Source organism: Nansenia antarctica, assembly GCF_963989245.1.
Source record: "Nansenia antarctica genome assembly, chromosome: 3".
NCBI classification, from domain to species: Eukaryota; Metazoa; Chordata; class Actinopteri; order Argentiniformes; family Microstomatidae; genus Nansenia; species Nansenia antarctica.
Genome location: NC_137688.1, coordinates 19,451,809 through 19,470,922, shown reverse-complemented (window position 1 = coordinate 19,470,922; position 19,114 = coordinate 19,451,809). Strand labels below are relative to the sequence as shown.

The window sequence follows — 19,114 nt, the reverse complement described above, 5'->3', positions numbered from 1 at the left end:
ATCTGGAGGAGGGAGGGGGACCAGGAGAGGGTCTGGAGGGGGAGCAGTAACAGGGGGGTGTCTCTGCACACTTCTGACAGGGGGGGCAGACTCCTCCAACACTGACGACCGACAGCAGAGAGGCTGATGGGAAAAGAAGTTGCAGTCGGCATCACCGGTATCGGTATCCAACTCACACATTTGAGTCCCTGTGTCTTTTTCACACCCGTATGGTTCCTCTCTCGCTCCGATTCTCCTGGTGAGAGGGTCTCCTTCTCTTTCCTCTTCTTTTCCTTTCCTGTCTCTCCTCTCTTCATCCTTTTCTCTCTCTGTTTGTGCTTCTCTTTTCCGCAGGGGGGGCTCGGTCTGGACCCCTACATCCCTTTGCGAGATTCCCTCCCGCCTCGGGTCCAATCTTCTCTCTGACCGCTGGACATATTTATCCCCCTTCTTCCCCTCCTCCTCATCCCTCCTTCTGACCTCCACCAGACCACGAATGCCCAACTGAGCGGCGGCAGCCATCACCTTCTGTCGTTCCGCCTCTCCTTCTCCCACCATCTCTCCGGAGTAGAGCAGGCCCACCAGCCTCAGCAGGACACAGGCCCCGAAAGCCGGGAACTCCAGTAGGCGGCTCTGCCCAGACGGAGGTGACGGAGTGGAGGACAGCATGCAGGAGAGCTCGGGGCTGAGAGCAGAGAGGATGCAACTGTGGGCTGGCACTGACACGCCTGGACAGGAAAGAGGAAGATGGATGAATGATGGGGCTGAGTTAGATGTTAGCTGTAGTGTGTGTGTGTGTGTGTGTGTGTGTGTGTGTGTGTGTGTGTGTGTGTGTCTGTATGTGTGTGTATGTATGTATGTGTGTGTGTGTGTGTGTGTGTGTGTCTGTATGTGTGTGTATGTATGTATGTGTGTGTGTGTGTGTGTGTGTGTGTGTGTGTGTGTGTGGGGGGGGGGGGGGGGTACCATCTGCCTGGAGCACCGTGTCACAGAACTGTCCACAGAGCTGCTGTCTCTGCAGCTCCTCCAGCAGGAGCGTCACAAACCCTGGCCTCTGATACCGCCACATGCCCCCGTCCGCTAGGAAAGCGCAGGAAAGAAAGACACGGTTAAAGACACGGTTAAAGACAGGGTTGGCTTATTGATAGTACCTCAGGAGAGGGTTACATACGGTTGGCTTATTGTAATTTGGAAAGTTACAGAACGTCTGGGGGGGAAAAAGCAATCATTCCAATGCCTTTGACAACATGACACTTGTTGAAAGTTCAACATGATGAAGTTTTGAACCATTGCAGCTTGTTGCTATATTGCTGAAATAGCTGGCTAGCATATAACGTATAATAAGCATATAATAAGATGAGTTTGAGTGGGTACTTGGAAGTCAACTCTTTACATACATTCAGGTTTTTCTCTCCAGCTAACTAGCAACGTTACGCGAGCTAGTAACTTAGCTTGCTACTTACCTTTTCGGCAATTCGAAGGTCGTTCGATAAGTTCGTCACAACATAAAGCAAACTAAAATGTCAATTTATCGACAAGAACATGTAGAACACGTTTAAATAATTTCTTAAAAATACGGGGGGTATTTTTCTAAATCGAATTCTACAGTGATGGCTCGTGTGATGGCTAGCCAAAGACGTGATCAGGTCAAAGCCAACAATGGCCGGTGGATTGATGCGAAATGGGTTGCCATGTGCATGAATCAATAATTAATAAGTCTATGGTGCAGACAGGTCAATATTTTCAAAGAAAAACTTTATTCAATATAAATGTTTTCTTTTCAGCAAACTTAAATTGATTTCACATTCTTAAAATAGAACCAACTGGAATTTAAATCAAGGCATTTGCTCACACGGTTTTAAATAAGCCTACATCTAGATTAAGACATTAGAGCGTTGTATCTAATCTATCTCATTTCTGGTCCAGACTCCAAACAGGCAGGTTTTGCGGTCCTCCAATCTGCCCACCAGGCCCATGGGGCTTTTAAAATTGCCCTCGAAAAGGCGGTTCAGGACCCTGGCCGCAAAGACAAACAGACTGAAGAACAGCTTCTACCACAGGGCCGTCCAGGCCCTGAACACAGCAAAGACCTAAGTTCTGGGCCCTGGACAGTCTGGACGGATTGTATGGCAGCTGCTGGACTGAAAAAAATCAGGTGTAGTGCTGAGGCACAAACATGTACATTTCAAGCCTGCAAACTGTGACACTTTAAATAAATGTGAAACAATACTATTGTGCAATATGACAACCCTAGTCGTCTATCTGTACAGTATAGTACAGTGGATAGTGTACATAGCCTTTATTTATGTAAACCAGCTCCTTCCCTTCTTGTGATTTTTTTTTTTAAAGTTATTTTTCCCCCCTTTCCTAACACTGGGGGAGCCTCCTAAATTTCGTTGTTTGGTACCTGTACTGTAGCAATGACAATAAAGTCCATAATTCATTCATTCATTCATAAATGGAACACATGAACCCTCGTAATAGAACCCCGGGGAGTCACGTGTTCTAACAGCGTTCCACTGGGAGAAGGAACCGCAACACAACTGCGATCAGTTCAAACAGTCCCATTCCCGGTGTGGTGGTCGTCGTACGGGTCAGGGACAGAGTTAGATGAGGTGTCCTTAATAATGACCTGGTACGGGTCGGGCCTGGGCCAACGTTCGTTGAATTTCACAAAGAAGAGTGGGTCCTTAAACGGCCCCCCAAGCACGATGGTTTGGATGAGATAGACGAGCACTGTCACCAGGCAGCTGATCATTAAAAACGGTATGAACGGCCGCAGGTGCTCCCAGGCGACGCCCACCTCGTAGCCCAGCGCGTAAAGCCCACTCTGGTTAGCGGTGTGGGAGGTGCGGCGGGACGCGCCGGGTAACGGGCCGGGGGAACCGTCCCGCGAATAGGAATTGCCGGAGGGGAGAGCTTGGGATTCCATACTAATGGCAGGGGCGTCTGAGTTCTCTAGGTGTCCTTTTAATGACGGAGTCTTCTGTTAATCCTGCCAAAAAATTACATCCAAAAGCGAAGAATCTGCCACTCCTAATGTAGGCCTACCGTACACACAAATAGTCCTTCTCCAGTACTGAGAAGCTCTTGTCAATATTCCGGGGTGGGCAAGGTCGAGTCCCTTGCTGTGGGTCGGACCTGAGGACTTAAGTCTTGACAGGTTCACATAGTTGAATCTTCACTAACATGCTGACTGGAACAGGTGATATTCCCTTCGTTTAAATTCCTTTCTGCCGTTTTCCTTATTCTCCTGCGCCCGTGTGATCCAGGAGAAACATGACACTGAGCCTATTTGCGAGAGAGAGAGAGAGAGAGAGAGAGAGAGAGAGAGAGAGAGAGAGAGAGAGAGAGAGAGAGAGAGAGAGAGAGAGAGAGAGAGAGAGAGAGCAAATGAGGAGATACAGAGCCCTAAATAGATATAGTACCAAGTGACAGGAGAGGGCGGGAGAGAGTGAGAGAAACTGCTGTATTAAGTGTTCTCAAGTTCAGGGAGAGACGCGCACACACACACATTCTCTGACACAGTCAAGGGACTCACTCGTGACCCTAGAGCTTACATTTAATTACAACGGGTGGAGATGGCAGAAATACTGACATGGATTTATAGGGGGACGAAGGGGACATTCAGGCCCTCTCATGTTCACTCTTCCAGAGGCATACACACACACACACACACACACACACACACACACACACACACACACACACACGGTGGAGTGTCCTCTCAGCATGAGCGATGTTTGTCAGGAGGTAACTGATGGCTCTAGAATGTTCCCAAGGGTCATGTAATCTTATAGAGGTTTCCCCAGACGTGGGAGTCAGTGCTATAAGGAGGACCAGGGCAGACTAGATAGAGAAATACTATACTGGGGATACACTCTGCAAATATCGAGGGCTATATAGACACAATGGCAACATTTATGGTAAGGCATGCAAGGGCAAAACTTTGGTTTGGGAAGTGGGGGGGACACAGAAGATTTCTATTTTACATTTGAAAGTAAAATGCATCAATTTGGTGCACTTTGAGGGCAGAATTAAGAGGCTAGATCTATGAAGAACTACACACATCACTCTATTGACAAGCATAAACGGTTGTGCTATAAGCAGCAAGCACATCAAAAGACGAAGCTTAATAATAAACACATTCGTAAATACAGATTTCAGAAAGCTCTGAAATCAGTTAATTTACGGACGGTCAGTTAAGTCTTTATAAACTAACTGTAAACATGCTGTACACCAACAGTAACATTACCATCATTTAGGTGGCAGCCAACAATTTGTTAAAATTCAAATAATGTTAAAAGTGGGGGGACAAAATCTAAGTTTTGAAAAGTGGGGGGGACATGTCCCCCTTGTCCCTAGTGAAGATTACTCCCCTGAAGGCATGAATACTCAAAACAATGCCGTGGGGGGAAGCAGACACACTAAGCAAAAAAAAAATGTCAAAAAATGTCAGAACAGAAAGCTGTATATCAGCCTTACTTAGAAGTACAGGCACTCACCGAGGTGTTAATGTGTGTGTGATGTTTGAATGGCAGAGAATCAGGTTACCACTAGACTGAGCCACTTCCCTTTAAACAGACATGTTTATCCAGCTCACTGTCTCTCTCACACAATTAAGAACCACAACATCTAATCTGGTCTGAGAAAAGATCTTTATTTTATAAAAACAGTATTGCCAGTTACATACTCATACAGAAAAAAATGCTAGTTTTCAGAGCCAATGCAGGTATGACAGGTTTATAATTTTACATGAATAGGCAATGCTACAGAGCAACGATGCATGTGGAAACAATAAAATAAAATAAAAACAATGGTTGGTCTCTTTAGCCATTAAAAAGAAATTAGTGGTAAAAGTGGAATAAAAAGTAGAACAGTTTGCATAAGGCTTTCACCCACCACACCCAAAGACTCTCCCAAACCAGGAAACTATATTAAAAACGCATACGGACACAATTTAAAATGAAAATACAAAAAAGAAAAACAAATAGATCTTATATACCAAAATGTGCTTTTTGTTTCTCCTCATAGTATCTTACACACTCTTCTCTCTGTCTGTCAGTCCAAACTCGAGTCTCCTCTGAGTGATTAAATTCTCCCTAGATTAAAACTAGTTATCTATCTAGAATATGTCCCCCTCCTCCTCCTCCTCCTCCTCCTTTTCCAACCAATCCCAATTGGTCATTAAGACACTGCAATAGCGCAACAGTGAGTGAGTACTGAGCTAAAGTGTTTTTGGACCATTTCGTTAGGAAGGGGGGGGGGGGGGGGGGGTCAGAGCATGGCAGATAGAAATATATCACAGGACGAACAAGGTTCTCTAATCCGCATGAAAGAGGGTCCGTTGTAGGACATCCATTCTCACTGCAGCATTCTAGACGGCCAAGCCTAGGTCTCTGGTCCGTGGCGTGGTTCTGTAGTGTGTGTGGGATGAGCCCCTAGTGTTGGAGCTAGTTCACTGTCGGAATGTAGTTGTCTGATGAGTACTGTCTGTAGTCTTCTGAGCGGCGGTGCTTTACAACAGGGTGTGAACAGTAGTGTTCAGGCTACCTGCACAGCAGCAGCAATATCCACATTCTCCTGGGTGCATGACATCACACTCACACAGCCGTAACCAGCCATACAGACACAGGTGGGTTAAACACAGTAGCTCAACAAATTGTCATTTCATTTCTAACATTAGATAAAAATAAAAAAAATAAAGAAAGATCAAGATATCGCAACACTAAAAGAAGCAGTCGGTACATCTGTAAAAAAGCAACAAATGAAAAGAATAGACAAAACAAAACAAAAAAAATCTTACAAGAGTAGAAAACACAATGAAGCACACAATATTAAGTCCTTAACAAACAGGGTGTTTATGGGACTGGAGGACCGCACTTATTGTCAATGCGCGTGTGCGCGCGCACACACACACACACACACACACACACACACACACACACACACGTCCATAACCATCACTCATACACACCACACACAGGTCCATAACCATCACTCACACACCACACGCATCTCTTGTGTCACACACACACACACACACATCCGACTGTTTGGCTCCATACAAGTCCAACCCCCCCAACTCCAGCCAGAAGGGAACATAACAAAAAAAGAAGAGATGAAAGTAACTCCTATACAAACACAAACATTCTGTATCTACGAGGGGCCGAGTCCTATTGGTCAATCAGCCCCTCATGGTCTCCTCACTCAACAATCCCAAATGGGGGGGAATATTAAATTAAAATCAAACTTAAAAACCATAGACACCCCCCCCCCCCAATCAAACAAGACCTCTTTTTATATACAGCATTTAACCCCTACACACAGTTACTGAGAACCCTTTCACCTCAGGATGCAGGTGACGGCAGCAATCTGATTCACGACGACAAACAAAATAACATAAAATGAGGATGAGGGAAGATTTAAGCTATCGACAGGGGAACGCTCACTGAGCCGAATGTTGCGTTGTCAGTATGATAACCATAGAAACCAACAGAGAAAAACAATGATTGTCAAACAAAGATGATTGCCTTGAGGCAGGGAATATCATTTAAATAAACAGAGAATATACTTCTGATGCTACTGGGATCATCATGTTGTGTGACGATCATCGTGTGTGTTCGTAACTGAGTGTGTGTGTGTATGCGTGCGTGCGTGCGTGTATGCGAGTGCACGGTAAAATCACTCTCTGATTGCAACACGACCGCTTTCTTTGGATGGCACAACCCTCCTCTTCATAACCACTTTGCCTTGTGATGGAAGGAGAGAGAAAGAGATGGGGAATGAGAGAGAGAGAGAGAGAGAATTTGTTTCTCTAAAGGTTCTCTCTTTAGTAGCAGTGGTAGGGCTGGGGCAGTTCACTCTGGGTGATGCACACTATCAGTTTTTCTGAGGAAGTAAAAAAAGAAAGAATACATCATTTATTTTTAATCAATATTATGATTACTTCTCAAAAAGCACCAACACAACGTGTACTCTCTTGTGCACACACACACACACGGATACACACAAACACACACTGATTCTTTGGTATAAGTATGGCACAGAATACACTGTCAGGATGCATAGTGGCTGATGTATACCGCAACATTAGTGTCTACGATATAGCATAATACACACTTAGAGACTTTACAGCATACCATACTATAACTATACCAACATATGAGCCTATTGGGTGTTGTACACCACAGTACCCTTCCACTTAAAATCAGTGTTTCTCTAAACATTCTATAGCAATACACCATATAGACACAGTTATGTTAAAGATAGATATAAGACACAAAGGAGAGAGAGAGAGAGAGTCCATGCAGGACGGCAAGGTTAAAACGTACCATGCTGTTACATGCAGAGAGGGGGGAGAGAGGGGAGGGGGGGCTAACCGTCGTAGGAGTCCAAGAGGGGCAAGGAGCCCTTTCTGCCCCCATACACCCCTCGCTGAGAGAGAGACAGACAGAACGAGAGGAAGAGTGTGAGTGAGAAGAGAGATACCGTTCGTTAGTGAGTAGAGGTGGTGGTTGTTGTTCACCAAAAAAGCCAAAAGAGAGAAATTTAAAACAGGTGTGAGGGAGAGGGGGGTTAATGCAGTTTAGTGTGTTTTAGTGAGAGTACATGAAGGTGTGTGTGTGTGTGTTACCTGTAAAGTGTCTGTGTTGTCGAGGGAGTTGTCCAGAGTGTGTCTTCTCTCCCTCTGGTCCAGTGTAGAGTAGGCTTCTGAGAGAGAATGAGGGAAAGTTAGCAGAAAAACTACAGCTAAATCCTCTTAAGGGACATAATAATAATAATAATAATAATAATAATAATAATAATAATTAACATCAATGCTACATGGCAGTGAATGCTCACCAGGGCCTAGGTCATTTAGTGGAATCATGTCTCTTTTCTCCCCTGTTGGAATACAACACAAAAGGCCATACATAAAAAAATTAAAAAAAGATTCTTCAAACATTTCACACCCTCATTATTACTTAACATAACTTTTGAGCTGCTGGTGCTTGCAAAATCAGAAGCAAATCTAGCACTCGGATACAATTCCATCGAACACAAAGCTCTATCCAATTAATAATAATAATAATAACATTTATTTGTATAGCACTTTTCCTGCAAACGTTGCAGCTCAAAGTGCTCCAATCATTATATAATCATAATCTAATTATTTAGTAATTTAAAGGCAATATTAAAAAGATGGGTTTTTAGTCTTGACTTGAACATATTTGCTGAGGTTGCATCCCAAATGTAAACTGACTGCATTCCATAATTTGGGTGCATAAAATGAGAATGCAGCCTCACCAAATGTCTTCTTTTTTACATGTGGTACACAGAGAAAACCAGCGTCAGAAGACCTGAGAGCTCTATTGGGCTGATATGCTAGCAAAAGGTCAATCAAAGTGTTGTGTTTGCGTGTGTTCTCACCTTTGTCCAGCAGAGGCAGGGTGCTGTCCTCGTAGCTGCCGTTGCTGCGGCTGCTGGGGCCGTTGCTGGTGGCGCTGAGGTTCACGGCGAAGTCGGTCTTCTTCCAGCCGTCCTTCTCCAGGGGTTTCCGCAGCTCCTTGTGGCCCCAGACCAGCTGCAGCACCTGGCCTGCCCCGCGCACCTCCCGCTCTGAACGCTTACTGCACCACACACACACACGCACTTGGTGAGCAACCAGCGCACACTGCTTGGAACACCCTCCAGAAAGACTTAAACCTAGCGAAACTGATCTCATACGATGCCTTTAGTGGAATCTTAAAGGACCGTGAACGGGAAAGTACTAGAGAGTGTCTCTGTACTTAACGCAGCCACCTATGCATTCCTGATACTGCCTTATGTTCATTGTTTTATACTGTATGTCTGAAACCTAAATGTATCTGTCTTTATATGCTGCCCTCTTGGCCAGGTCTCTCTTGGAAAAGAGATTTTAAATCTCTAGGATATAATAATAAAAAAAAAAATATACGGTAATATAATAAGTAAAAAACAAAAAAACACACAGATCCTTTTTGACATAAAGTAGCACGCACACGTACCCGTCCTTGTTGATGAGCACCAGCCTCTCGATGCCCTGGGAGGTGCGGAGGGTCTTGGCGGCCTCCAGGCTGTGACCCAGGACCTCGGTGAGCGTGCTCAGGATGGACACCACTGTCTCCTCAGACAGGGGCCGTGCAGACTGGCCCTGGCTCGCCGGCAGGTCTGCCACCAGGTGAGGCACAGCGTGCTTCCCTACAGGGGGGGAGGAGAGGAGGGGAGATTGGCAAAGTGACACCACCGGAAAAATGAATGGGCTCTGAAAAAACTCCAGTGTCTCTTGGTACATTTATGACACCACGCATAATACAGCATCAGATGAAATATCTGTATTACAAAACGGAAAAACAATCAGCATCCCTTTCAAGTCCCGTGGAACAATGTCATCCTGAATGTTTGTTCCTACTCACTCACATCCTACCTAAACAAACCCTATGGTTGTGGCCTTGGATCAAAGTCCAGAAAAGCATTGAGCAGTCATAAATGGTAAATGGGCAGACTTGTATAGCGCCTTACTCCAAAGCGCTTTACAATGGCCTCTCATTCACCCATTCACACACACGGCAAGCTACCATGCAAGGCGCCGGCCCGCTCATTGGGAGCAATTTTGGGGTTCAGTGTCTTGCCCAAGGACACCGACATGTGGCCAGCCGGGGTTCGAACCACCGGTCTGCAGACCTTGCGATCATTAGACGCCAACTCTACCTCTTGCGCCACAGCCGCCCCGCCTCGGTCATCCAGAGCTCCTCACACAGTGGCCTTACTTACCCAGCAGCTCGCGGTTGCGGTTGTCGATAGCCAGGTTCCTCAGGGCTCCGGACATGGCTCTGACCACACGGTCGTTCCCGTGGGACAGCAGCTCCGCCATGATGGGTAGGCCCTTCTCCAAACGCACCGTGGCCCGGATGTAGCGCCCGTACTGAGGGGGGGAGGAGAGAGAGGGTGGGGGGGGAGAGAGAGAGAGAGAGAGAGAGAGAGAGAGAAAGAGAGAGGATTAGCTTTATTAGACTGAGAGTGAGGAAGCTTACTGCTCTAGCTTTTCATCATCATCAACAATAAGGAAGTGGCGTGACCACTCACGGTCCAGCGTCCGGCACACAGGTTCTGGATGGCCCCGGCCGCAGCCTCCAGCACCGACGGATTCTTGCTCTCCCTCAGCAGAGACGTGTACACACGCACCACCTCCGGCTGGAACAGCTGCTCGTAGCCTGCACACAGACGACACAGAAATTAATTTGCAACATTTTCACTTATTCGCTAATTAATTTGAGCTTTGCCCGTTCTGTATTCAGATGATCCTCTATGGGAATAGATTCAGACCTCAGGAGACTCTCCGACACACGAGAGGCCAGACAGAATAACGACATCCTAAAAATAGCCGCTACAATGTAGGCCTCTGGGCCCAGTTGTTCAAAACTTTTAATCTGTAAATTCAGAATGATCCAGATTTTTTTCTCTGATCCCAGGATCAGATCAGCCAGCTCGATCTGATCCTGGATCAGAGAAAATAATCTGGATCATCATTCTGATCCAGATTAAATGTTTTGAACAAGTGCGCCCTGGAGCATGGTGGAGACTTGGTAGAGGCTCAGACTCACCTTTGGCGGGCGTGGTCCTCTTTGGAATGTCAATCTGGTCTGCACTCCCATCATCGCCATCCTTCTTCCCTGAGGAGAGAGAGAGAGAGAGAAGGATAAGTGAGTGACGGTTTTTTAAACTGACTGGGTGCATTCAACCCTACACACTTAATCTTTTTCAATAGATGGTGGTGGTATATGAATAGCATCATTGATATGACCATGCAAACTGGGTGAAATGGCTGAGCAGTGGGCACTAGCATGGAGCAGGTGTGTTAAGTCCCCACGTGTCAACAACATCCTCCGTGTTAGTAGAGTGAGAGGAGCCGGTACAACAGCAGGTGTGTGTTAGTGTGAAATGTTAGTGTGCAACATCTGAGCACAGAACACCAACCCAGCAGCAGCAGCTTCAAACAAAAAACACCAACAAAGACTAAGAAGTCTTACCTTTGGCAAACCACTCATCTAGACAGGCCAGGAGGAAAGGAGGGCAGAGGAAGGATAAAGAGAGGGGGGGTTGGGAGGAGAGAGAGAGAGAGATGATAGAGAGAGTGAAAAACAGGCACAGTTTTCCCAAGCCACCAACCAAGCACATTACTACAAGCTTATCAGAACCACAACCCAGCACCCACAGAAGGATGAAGCTGTCCCTTAGACACTGATCTAAGGTCAGTTTTCCATTGTCCACCCCCAAGGTTAGGACCGGGGGATAGTGTCATCTGACCCCAGATCTGTGGTGAAGGGCAACTTGTCATCCTCAAGGACAAGCGACAGAACACACACACACACAGGTCGAGCTGTCGCTGACCCTGAGACGGTGCCAGAACTCACCTTTGCCCTTCCTCGACCCGAAACAGCTGGCTTTGTTGGAGCCGGGGGCGGGGCCCTGGTTTAGGGGCGTGGCCTCCAGGTAGCGCTCAGCCCCGGGCACCTCGCGGTGCACCTGATAGGACAGGTTCCTCAGCAGACACACGCTGTTCTCCACCAACTAGAGAGAGAGAGAGAGAGAGAGAGAGAGAGAGGGGTTAGCAATGCCTCAAATAATATACAGTTTTAATGCTTGGAATTCCTTTTGATAATTATAATTCCTTTTTATAATTCCTTTTGATGTTTATAATTCCTTTTTATAATTCCTTTTTTTTACCTAACGCATCGTATCTTTTCTTGACATTGACGACAGCCGACACATGGGAGAGGAGACGAGAGGAGAGAAGGAGAGAGGAGGAGAGGAGAGGAAAGAAGGAGAGAGGAGAGGAGAATAGAGAAGGAGAGAGGAGAGGAGGAGAGAAGTAGAGAGGAGGAGAGGAGAGAAGAAGAGGAGAGGAGAGAAGGAGAGAGGAGGAGAGGAGAGGAGAAAAGGAGAGGAGAAAAGGAGAGAGGAGGAGAGGAGACTCCAGTACCTTGTTGTCCACGTCTTTGCGGTTGATCTGCGACTGGACGATGTACATGAGGGAGTCTACCAGGCCCGTGCATTCTCTTAGCTTCCGCCGGGCCTCGCTGCGCTCCGAGCTCACGTTCCTGACGGGAGACAGAAAAAGCGCTGCGTTAGCATTTCGTCTTGTCCCATCTTGCTACGCAAAATCCTTCTCTCCTCCATTTCTCCCTCCCTGTCGTTTGAAGGTGAGGTGCTGTACGAAGGCAGTAGAAGTGTGATTGAGTGAGTGAGTGTGTGTGTGTGAGTGTGACCTTGTCGTTCTTGAAGGTGAGGTGCTGTAGGAAGGCAGTAGAAGTCAATCTGTCTAAAAAATCCCCCTCTCTGTGTACAAAATCCCCCTCTCTGTGTACCTCAGACAGCCAGCTGTGTTGCTCTCTCTCTCTGTACCTCAGACAGCCAGCTGTGTTTCTCTCTCTCTCTCTCTCCCTCTCTCTCTCTCCCCCTCCGTGTACCTCAGACAGCCAGCTGTGTTGGTGAGCGCCGTCTCCCACTCCAGGTGTCGGGGCTTGCAGCTCTCCTCTCCTCCGTCGCTCCCCCTCTCCCAGCCGGAGTGGGGCACCATCACCTCGTCTGAGAGGGCATGCAGGGCGTGGTCCACGATCTCCATCTTCACAGAGTCGTGAGACGACAGGTTCCACAGTGTACCTGGAATCCAAAATTCATCGATAGTAAGTAAAGTTTATTTATATAGCACCTATCACAGACCAGCGGTCACAAAGTGCTTTACATTTTAAAAATATATATAATTAAAGAGCAAAAGTAATAGCAGGTTAAAAGAAATAGGTAAACAAGGTTAGCCAAAATGCTTCGACCGAGACCGCTGATCTAAGTTCCAAGGGAAGAGCATTCCAAAGTTTGGGAGCCACGGTTTGGAATGCTCGATCACCTTTGGTTTATCACCATCATCATCAAAATCAGAATTGCTTTCTTATTACATCCAATGTACAGGTACACACAATTCTTTGGCTTAGGTTCTTCAACCTCGGCATTGCAGCAAGATAGAAAATCATCATCATTATTATTATTATGATATCTATGATTATAGTTATATCGTAGTTGTAGTAGTACCACTGGAACAGTCATAGTGGCATCAGTAGTTGTTTTACATGCAACATTTCCTGTGAGGTCCTACGATGCCTCTAGTGGCAGTTCCGTAGTATTACCAGTAGCGTAGGCGTAGTCGATAGTAACACAGGGTTCCCACATCTTCTGAAACATCAAATTTCCTCAAATTCAAGGACCCAACACGCCATAGTTTGAGAGATCTAGATGAGAATTTATAGGAACTATCTGCTCACAGACAACAATTAAAAAGAGAGGCTTGAATGTGTATTTACTAACATTACGGAAAAAGAGAGAGAGAGAGAGAGAGAGAGAGAGAGAGAGAGAGAGAGAGAGAGAGAGAGAGAGAGAGAGAGAGAGAGAGAGAGAGGGGAATTCAAGCACTTTCAATGACCCAATGACCCATGTCTTTTTTCAAAAACGTTTAAGACCTTGATTTTTTTCTCAAATTCACAAACTTTCAAGGATTTCAAGGACCCGTGGGAACCCTGGTAACAGCAGCAGTACCTGTGATGGTGTCTGAGGTCCTACGATGCCTCTAGTGGCAGTTCTGTAGTATTACCAGTAGCGTAGGCATAGTCGTAGTAACGGCAGCAGTACCTGTGATGGTGTCTGTGAGGTCCTGGTCCCTGGTCTTCCTCAGCAGCCTGACTAAGGCCGGGATGCCGTCGCAGTTCTTGATGGCGATCTTGTTGTCGTGGTCGCGTCCGTACGAGATGTTCTTGAGCGCCCCGCAGGCCGAGTGGTGCACCTCCTTCTTGGGGTTGTCCAGCAGCGACACCAGGGAGGGGATCCCCTTCAGACGCCGCACCTCCGACTTCACCTACGGGAAATGACGACAAAAAACCCAACCTTTTAGAAGGCCTGCAGCCCGATCGTTCACTAACCACCACCCCATAAGTGTGTGTATTTCACTTTCCTTGTTTTAGTTTTCTTTCACAGGGTATATACAGGAATCTGGAGGTTAATTTCAATACCTTTCTAAGACTTTTTAAAGACCTTGTCAATATTTTTCCAGACCTCACCATCACTTCGAGCTGTAACCGTTACATCAGTGACACCTTTAACTTAACAGTTTTAGTTTGCAATAGACTAGACCACTATCATACAACAGAATTTCCGGTTCATCTTTGTTTTTTAATAAAACTAATACATTCACGAACTTTTACTAAAGGTTTTTAGGACTCAAACTCTTTGGACAGAGTCTAATTCAGAAAAATACCTACAGAATTCAAGACCTCATAAAATCGTGATAAGACTTTTTAATACTTAAGGGTCTTGATTTTCCCAAAATTTATTTATCAACTTTTAATACTTTTCAAGACACCGCGGATACCCTGTTTCAAGTTATTATTTCCGAGTGGGGCAGTCCCATTTGTATTTGTCTTTTTATTGATAGACAGTACAGATTCTGACAGGAAGGATGGGTGGGTGAGAGAGAGAGAAGGGATGACAAGAGGAAAAAGTCTGCGGCCGGAATCGAACCAGGAACCCTGCGGTTACATGGTCAACACTTAACCCGCTACGCTACCCTTCCCTTTCGTTCTTGAAGGTGAAGTGCTGTAGGTAGGCAGTAGAAGTGTGTGTGTGTGTGAGAGAGACCTTGTCGTTCTTGAAGGTGAGGTGCTGGAGGAAGGCGGCGGCGTTGGTCTTGACGGGGTCCAGGCGGTAGTTGAGCATGGCGATGACCTCGGGGAGCTCCGGCTGTCTCCAGGAGGCGGGCGGCCCCTTCCTCAGCGTACTGTCCAACGACGCCATGCTGCCTCTCTCCATCGACATGGGGACGCCCCAGGCGTAAGGGTCCACCCCCACCATGTCCCCGTCCAACGTGTCCTCGCAACTCCTGAGGGAGGGTTGGAAAAAAGGAGTTAGGGAAAGTGTGTGTGTGTGTTATGATGGGTGTTTGAGAGAAGGGCCTGTGTATGTGTTCGTATGCTAGTGAGAGTTGTGTGTGTGTACATGTATTGGTATGCATTGGCCACAGACATAAATCATTGTCATTGTCTGACCGTATGTGTGTGTGTGTGTGTGTGAGAGAGTGAGTGAGTGAGTGAGTGAGTGTGTGTGTGTGAGTGAGAGTGTGTGTGTGTGTGTGTGTGAGAGAGTGAGAGAGTGTGTGTGTGAGAGTGTGTGTGTGTGTGTGTGTGTGTGTGTGTGTGTGTGAGAGTGTGTGAGAGTGTGTGAGAGTGTGTGTCTGCGTACCTGAGCCTGCGGCGGTCCATGGTGCCGGGGGCCCCCCCGCCCAGGCGTGGCATGGTGCCGTACCCGGGGTGCATGGGTGGGGGCGCCATGCTGTAGTCCATGTCATCTATGTAGCCCAGGCTGCGCTGGTCGTCCTCCAGGCCGTAGTGGCCCCCTCCTCCCCCGCCATGGGGCGGGTAGCGCATGCCCCCCAGCTCCATGGCGCTGCCCATGCCTCTTACCCCACCCCGGCCCACCTGGGGCTGGGCGGCGTAGGGGTCCAGGCTCTGCTGTCTGCTGGGGGCCCGGTAGCCCGAGTCCAGGGTCCTGTAGCCGTCTGCAGGCCTGAGAGAGGAGAGGAGAGAGGAGAGAGGAGGAGAGGAGAGGAGAGGAGAGGAGAGGAGAGGAGGAGAGGGGGACCAGAGGAGAGGAGAGAGGAGAGGGGGACGAGAGGAGAGGAGAGGAGAGATTCAGAACCTGGAAATAGCGTTTAGCTGCTATAAACGGGATTTAGCTCAAATAGCATCGTCATGTTTCCCACACACACACCTCTCCCTCCCTCACCTGTAGCGGTCGTCCATGTGCATGCCTCTGCTGAGGCTGGCGTAGGCCTCCTGGGGGGGCGCGGCCCGGTAGTCCTCGTAGCCCCCCCCCGCCGGGGGTCCGTAGTGGTAGTTCCTGGGCACTGTGGCCGTGGGGTAGTCCTGCCCACCCCCCTGCCTGTAGGGCCGGTCCAGCGTGGCGCTGGTGTACCCCCCCATCAGGCCCCCATCGATGGACATGGAGTCGGAAGGCAGGACCGTACGCGGAGGTGGCATCACCTTCCTCACCTGAGGAGGAAGAGGAGGAGGATCAGCCAACCGATCACGAGACAGGGCCGCTGTGAGTATCTGGAGAGTTATGTGTGGGTCGTGTCTCATGTCATTCTAAAGCTGCTGAAGTATGTAAACTAGTGTTGTTCCGATACCATTTTTTGATCCCGATACCGATACCTGACCGTGCAGTACTTGCCGATACCGAGTACCGATCCGATACCACGGCGTTTGAAAAAACAAAACAAAAAAACATGTTTTTTGAGCCGCATACTCACCTCGATGTAAAATTATTGCTAACACTTAGTCTGGCACTGCTCAAAACCTTTGTAAAACAGGAAAAAATACCAACAGAGAGTGAATGCTATAGAACTTTTTTTTTATTGTCTACCTGGTATGGTGACAAGAAAATCAACCCCTTATAAAACTTGAAATGTGGCTCTCACAGATGCCAATCAGTGCAATATCCATTTAAGATATAAAACAGTCGTAGTAGTAGTGCAACAGCAAGTGAACATTTACAAACAAAATAACTTTAGTACTTAAAAAAAAAAAAAAAAAAAAAATTGTACTCGCCGATACCGATACCAGCATTTTTGTGCGTATCGGTGGCCATGCCGATACTAGTATCGGTATCGGAACAACACTAATGTAAACAGATGTTTTTTGCATGTTAGAGGTTGACAGACAAGAATGTGCACACACACACGCACACGCGCACACGGAGTCGGAAGGCAGGACCGTACGCTGAGGTGGCATCACATTCCTGTGGCCAATCACGATACAGGCCGCTGTCTGGGGGTTTTTACGCAAGTGTTAGGGTTTGTTGTGCGTGGAAAATATGTCTTTGCAGCCGGGGTGCTGTAGTGAGTGAGTGAGAAAGTGTGTGTGTGTGTGTGTGGTGTTCGTACCACGTTCTCTGATCGCCGTGAGGTTCCGTCATCGGAGAAGACTGAGTGTGCTTCCTGGGAATCCTCTTCTGGAGTGTAGCTCTCATCTAGGGCTCCGTGAGCTGGGTCCACCATCCTGTACTGTAACACACACACACACACACACACACACACACACAATTACACACAAGGCATTAACTATATAAACACACAGAATTAAACACACACACACTTACCTATATACACACACAAAATTCAAAACACACACAGAATTACCTATATACACACACATAAATAAACACACACACACATTTACTTATATACACTCAGAACTGCAGTCACTATGCATCTTCCGTCAGAGACTGAAGACCCATTTCTTCAGGCTACACCTTAACTGCTCCTCCTGAGACATCTACTACCCCCCAGCACTCTGTCTCCTAAGACACCTGCTTTTCCCCTATACTATGCCTCCTAAGACTTCGACTGCCCCCCTTGTACTGTCTCTCCAGTGTCTATGAATAAAAATAAAAAATAAAATATTAATTTCTTCTTCTATCACGACGACTGCCAATGGCCCCTGGCCTGAGCTAGATCACTCTTCCTGCTAGAATTTAATTGATGATTCACTTAAGTCAAATGTATCGATTGTAAGTCACTTTGGAATATGGTGTCTGCTAAACGCCAAAAATGTAAATATACACACATAATAATAATTTTAAAAAACATACATGCCTTAAACCCACACAGACCTCAGTAAACACTCACCTGTGTCCCGTTGATATGGTATGCCTCGCTCAGTTTCAGCCGTTCTATGTCTGCATCCCCTAAACAGCGGCCGTTCTGGGAGGGGGACAAGACAACTGTCAACACACAACACTCATGTGATCCTATGGAGAAGATGGATGACTAGGGTTGAAACCACCCAACCACTCCAGACACAGCCCACACTAAGCACAGGCTCACGGCCACTGAGTCATTGACCCTGAGAAATACTTCTACCTCCTCCTCCTTTTTTGAGGTAATAGTTTCATGACCAAATGCCAACCGAACTAAAATTACAACAATAAACAACATGGCTCTCATTGCTTAGTTTTCTCATTTCTTGAATTATACGAGTAATTCATTTATGAGTAATACTTTCAAGGAAGGGGAAGGATGCATAGAAAAATAGTAACCTAAGAGCTGGTGGGTGCCCACCCGGGGCCATTCTGAACAGTTACTTCTAAGTGTAATGCCTTCTACATCCAGCAGGTGGCAGACATCAACAACAGAGATGGGAATTCAATAGAAGGAGGTTATTTTATTTGACATAAAAGCTGCCACTGTGACAGCAACAGTGAGAGAGAGAGAGTGTGTGTGTGTGTGTGTGTGTGTGTCCAGCCTTCTCTTTACAAGGTGAATCCAATCGAGACGATACACATGCCTTCCTCCAGAGGACACCTGAACCAAGAGGCAGCAGCAGCGTGACAGGGAGTCATGAGACAGGGGGGTGAGACAACACGGAGCCAACCAATTAGGCCTGTCTGGAGACTAGAGGCCCTGACCCTGTCTGCCAACGTACACACATCTAACCCTAACCCCATCCTATCAACTCCGAGTGGGGCAGTCCCACTCGTATTTTTCTTTTTATTGATAGACAGTATAGATTATGACAGGAAGGATGGGTGAGAGAGAGAGAAGGGATGACATGCAGGACACAGCATGTGTACACAGCACACAGAATCGAACCAGGAACCCTGCCACCTAAGTGCCCCCAATCCTATCAACTTCATTAGAAACACACGTCGTCCACTCCTCTGGTCAATGACACGAGATGAGGATGACGTAACATTCGGAGACAAAGCATGCGTCTGTGTATGTACATGCATGCATGCATCATGCTGGTATTATGCACGCATGACAGCTGACACACAGCATTCCCATGTACAGCTTTTGACCACAACATGCCCGGACGAAAACAGCAAAATAGATAGAATTCCATGAGAGGCCCAGAGTATGATGGGGGTGGTGTGTGTGTGTGTGTGTGTGTGGTGTGTGTGTACACGGTATCTGGTGTGAGTATCTGGAGAGTTTTGTGTGGGTGTGGGACGTGTCTCTCATGTCATTCTAAAGCTGCTGAAGTATGTAAACAGAGATGTTTTTTGCATGTTAGAGGATGAGGGTTGACACACA

The 19,114-nt window shown here is 47.0% G+C and overlaps 1 protein-coding gene across 1 annotated transcript in view; it reads right to left on the bottom strand.

Annotated features, from left to right (window-relative positions):
* Positions 1-6,348: 6,348 nt before the first annotated feature.
* The window catches only part of LOC308152504 (catenin delta-1-like), a gene marked incomplete at its 5' end in the record, with an annotated part of 13,255 nt that continues 489 nt past the window's right edge, over positions 6,349-19,114 (bottom strand). Inside the window, 19 exons of the mRNA XM_080525500.1 lie at positions 6,349-6,870; positions 7,362-7,416; positions 7,616-7,692; positions 7,825-7,866; positions 8,392-8,591; positions 8,988-9,180; positions 9,754-9,904; positions 10,066-10,193; positions 10,584-10,652; positions 11,010-11,027; positions 11,394-11,550; positions 11,963-12,080; positions 12,450-12,642; positions 13,660-13,882; positions 14,662-14,902; positions 15,262-15,585; positions 15,805-16,070; positions 16,964-17,083; positions 17,708-17,782. Of these exons, the coding sequence (XP_080381626.1) occupies positions 6,812-6,870; positions 7,362-7,416; positions 7,616-7,692; positions 7,825-7,866; positions 8,392-8,591; positions 8,988-9,180; positions 9,754-9,904; positions 10,066-10,193; positions 10,584-10,652; positions 11,010-11,027; positions 11,394-11,550; positions 11,963-12,080; positions 12,450-12,642; positions 13,660-13,882; positions 14,662-14,902; positions 15,262-15,585; positions 15,805-16,070; positions 16,964-17,083; positions 17,708-17,782 (2,709 nt within the window). The 3' untranslated portion in view covers positions 6,349-6,811. The remainder of the gene's footprint in view (positions 6,871-7,361; positions 7,417-7,615; positions 7,693-7,824; positions 7,867-8,391; positions 8,592-8,987; positions 9,181-9,753; positions 9,905-10,065; positions 10,194-10,583; positions 10,653-11,009; positions 11,028-11,393; positions 11,551-11,962; positions 12,081-12,449; positions 12,643-13,659; positions 13,883-14,661; positions 14,903-15,261; positions 15,586-15,804; positions 16,071-16,963; positions 17,084-17,707; positions 17,783-19,114) is intronic.